The sequence below is a fragment of the Aotus nancymaae genome, unplaced genomic scaffold (genome assembly GCF_030222135.1).
Source record: "Aotus nancymaae isolate 86718 unplaced genomic scaffold, 86718_ANA_hifiasm-v0.15.2.pri h1tg000058l, whole genome shotgun sequence".
Classification (NCBI taxonomy): domain Eukaryota; kingdom Metazoa; phylum Chordata; class Mammalia; order Primates; family Aotidae; genus Aotus; species Aotus nancymaae.
Window position 1 is genome coordinate 22,048,964 of NW_026988472.1, and position 2,683 is coordinate 22,051,646.

At 54.1% G+C, this 2,683-nt stretch overlaps 1 protein-coding gene across 1 annotated transcript; it reads left to right on the forward strand.

Annotated features, from left to right (window-relative positions):
- The first annotated feature begins 224 nt into the window (after positions 1-224).
- Positions 225-893, forward strand: LOC135269965 (ferritin heavy polypeptide-like 17). The gene has a single exon (XM_064364643.1). It carries the CDS (start codon positions 225-227, stop codon positions 891-893), a length of 669 nt encoding a protein of 222 aa, XP_064220713.1.
- The last annotated feature ends 1,790 nt before the right edge of the window (positions 894-2,683 follow it).

Sequence of the window (2,683 nt, forward strand, 5' to 3'; positions counted from 1 at the left end):
CCCAAATCCCCGGGCTGCCCACGGAACTCAGCGTGTGCCCCACCCCCACCACCACTCTGAAGGTGGGCGTTGCTGCGCAGCGCCCCCGCCCTCCCGACGGCGCGCGCCCCTCACCTTCTAACAGTTCCCAGCGCCCACTTCCGCTCCCCTCACAGACCCTGCGACTACCGCCACTGCCTGGCCTGGAGGAGCCCGCCCTCTGCCGACAGCCGCTCTCGCCCATCATGGCGGTGCTCCGACGCCTCCGCCGCAAGCGCCGCTGCAGATACCGATGCCGCTGCCCGCTCCGGGCCCAGAGCCAACGCACCGCTTTACCCCGCCTGCTCCCCGCCCCCACGCTGCCCGCCCTGGGCCCGCTGTCGCAGGTGCGACACAACTACCACCCCAGCTGCGAGGCCGCCATCAACATCCACGTCAACCTGCAGCTCCACGTCTCCTACGTGTACCTGTCCATGGCCTTCTACTTCGACCGGGACGACGCTGTCCTGGAGCACTCTGACCGCTACTTCCTGCGCCAGTCGCACAAGAAGAGGGAGCACGCTCAGGAGCTGATGAGGCTGCAGAACCTGCGCGGTGGCCGCATCTCCCTTCAAGACATCAGGAAGACAGAGCGCCAAGGCTGGGAGAGCAGGCTCGAGGCCATGGAGTACGCCTTCCACCTGGAGAAGAGCGTCAACCAGAGCCTCGTGGAGCTGCACCAGCTGGCCACGGAGAAGGGCGACCCCCAGCTGTGCAACTTCCTGAAGAGCCACTTCCTCAACCAGCAGGCGGAGACCATGAAAGAGCTGGGTGGCTACCTGAGCAACCTGCGCAAGATGTGGTCCCTGGAACACGGCCAGGCAGAGTTGCTGTTTAACAAGCTCACCCTGGCCGGCAGCAAGAAAGAGACCTGAGCCCAGATGGGCCCCACAATCACAGGGTGCCTTCCCTGGATCTGGCCACCAGGCAGGGCGTGCATGTTGCCCTTTAAGAATGTTTTCTTCAGTTTTTTTCCTCTCAGTTTTACCGTTGTTGGTAATAAAGTTATCTGTTCTCAAAGCAATAAAGGTGTCCAGTTGATGCGTGCCTGCAACACTCTCACCTTTTAGGAATCAGGGCAAATCCCCATGCAGGTTTAAAGTGGGTATCCAGCAGTCTCCACACCCAGCTCTGCCCCATCTGCATGCAGCTCAGGATCTGTGGGAGTGAAGGGGAAAGGTATTCTATGGGCCCCTGGAAAACATATTCGTCTTCCCCTTATAAACTCTGAGGGCATGTGGGATGGCATGGGGTGAGGTGGTGTAAGGTGGGGTGAGATGGGATGGGTGAGGTCGGGTGAGGTGTGCAGTCTTGGGCCATACTATTTGTGGGTGCATATGCATGGTAAGGTGTAAAGCATGGTATGGAATTCATCATAGTTGTTGCCTCTGGAGAAGAAGAGAGGGGAATGACATTGGGCAGGGATTAAAATAATACAGTCTTTAACGTGACATGAAAACTTTTCTTTTTAAAATATGCAAGTGCTAAGCGTAAGGCTGGCTGTGTCGTGGAGAGTTCAGACACACCTCCTTCCCTTTCCGGGAGCTGGGACACACCTCCTCCACCCTACCCCCCACCCCACCCCCACCCCCCGAGCCCGGGAAAAAAGCCCCATCAGGACCTACCTGATACTATTTTGTCCTATCTGGACCCCACTCCCCTCCATTTTGTTCCATCCGGGTCCCACTCCCCTCCATTTTGTCCCACTCACCTTGGGCACAGCCAATCAAACGCCTCCACTCCCTATTAAAACCCCGTGCCTGAGAGGAGTCCACGCGACTTCTCCGGCCCCTCCTGTTGGACCGCAGAACCTCACCCGGGAGCCTGAATAAATTCCCTTGCATTGGATTATTTTCGTGCTGGCCTCAGTTTCTTCGTTTTATCCTCGGTGAGAACAGACCTTACACTAAGGATTCTTGCTTCTGGGCAGCAAGATGGTGGCTCTGGAGAACAGTATGGCAGAGTACCTCTTTGGCAAGCTCACTGTGAGTGACAGAGATAATGGGACTGAGCCTTAGGCTGGCTTCCCCACAGAGAAGGGGCGATTTCCTGCATATTGCCTTTATGATTCCTCCACTCATAGTTTTTCCTTCCATTGTACCATTTCTTTCATTAAAGCTGGTTTTAAAAAAAAGCTCAAAAGAAGGACTGAAAAACATAAGGTCAAAGCTGAAGGCCAAATTTGTGATATTGTATATAAAGTAGAATAAATGTCCCCAAATGTCAAGGCAGTGACTGTCTGCTTTGAAGAATGTAGAAGGGTGACGGATAGTTGAAGGTGTAGACGAGGTAGAATCATTGTATCTGGTCTAGGTGGGAGACTAGTGCAGCTTGAGCTGTGATGGTGGCTGCAGAAGCGAAGAGAGAAAAACAAGTTCCAGATGGATTTTTGACAAGGAGAGACAAACTTTGCTCATGGACAGGAGGTGAGGAATGGAAGAGGGAGAACATATGTAGGCTCTGAAGTTTGGATTTGAGCACCTGGGGTGCTCATGGTGTTATAATCCCCCTGGGGATGTTTGCAGGGGTCCCCTGGGGTGGAGAAGCGGGAAATGCATAAAATCAGATTTTTATTAGACATCCAAGTGGAAATGTGAATCAAGGAGCTGGAAAAATGTGACGTTTGGAAGTAGACATACGGGGGACTTTTATAGATAGTATTGAA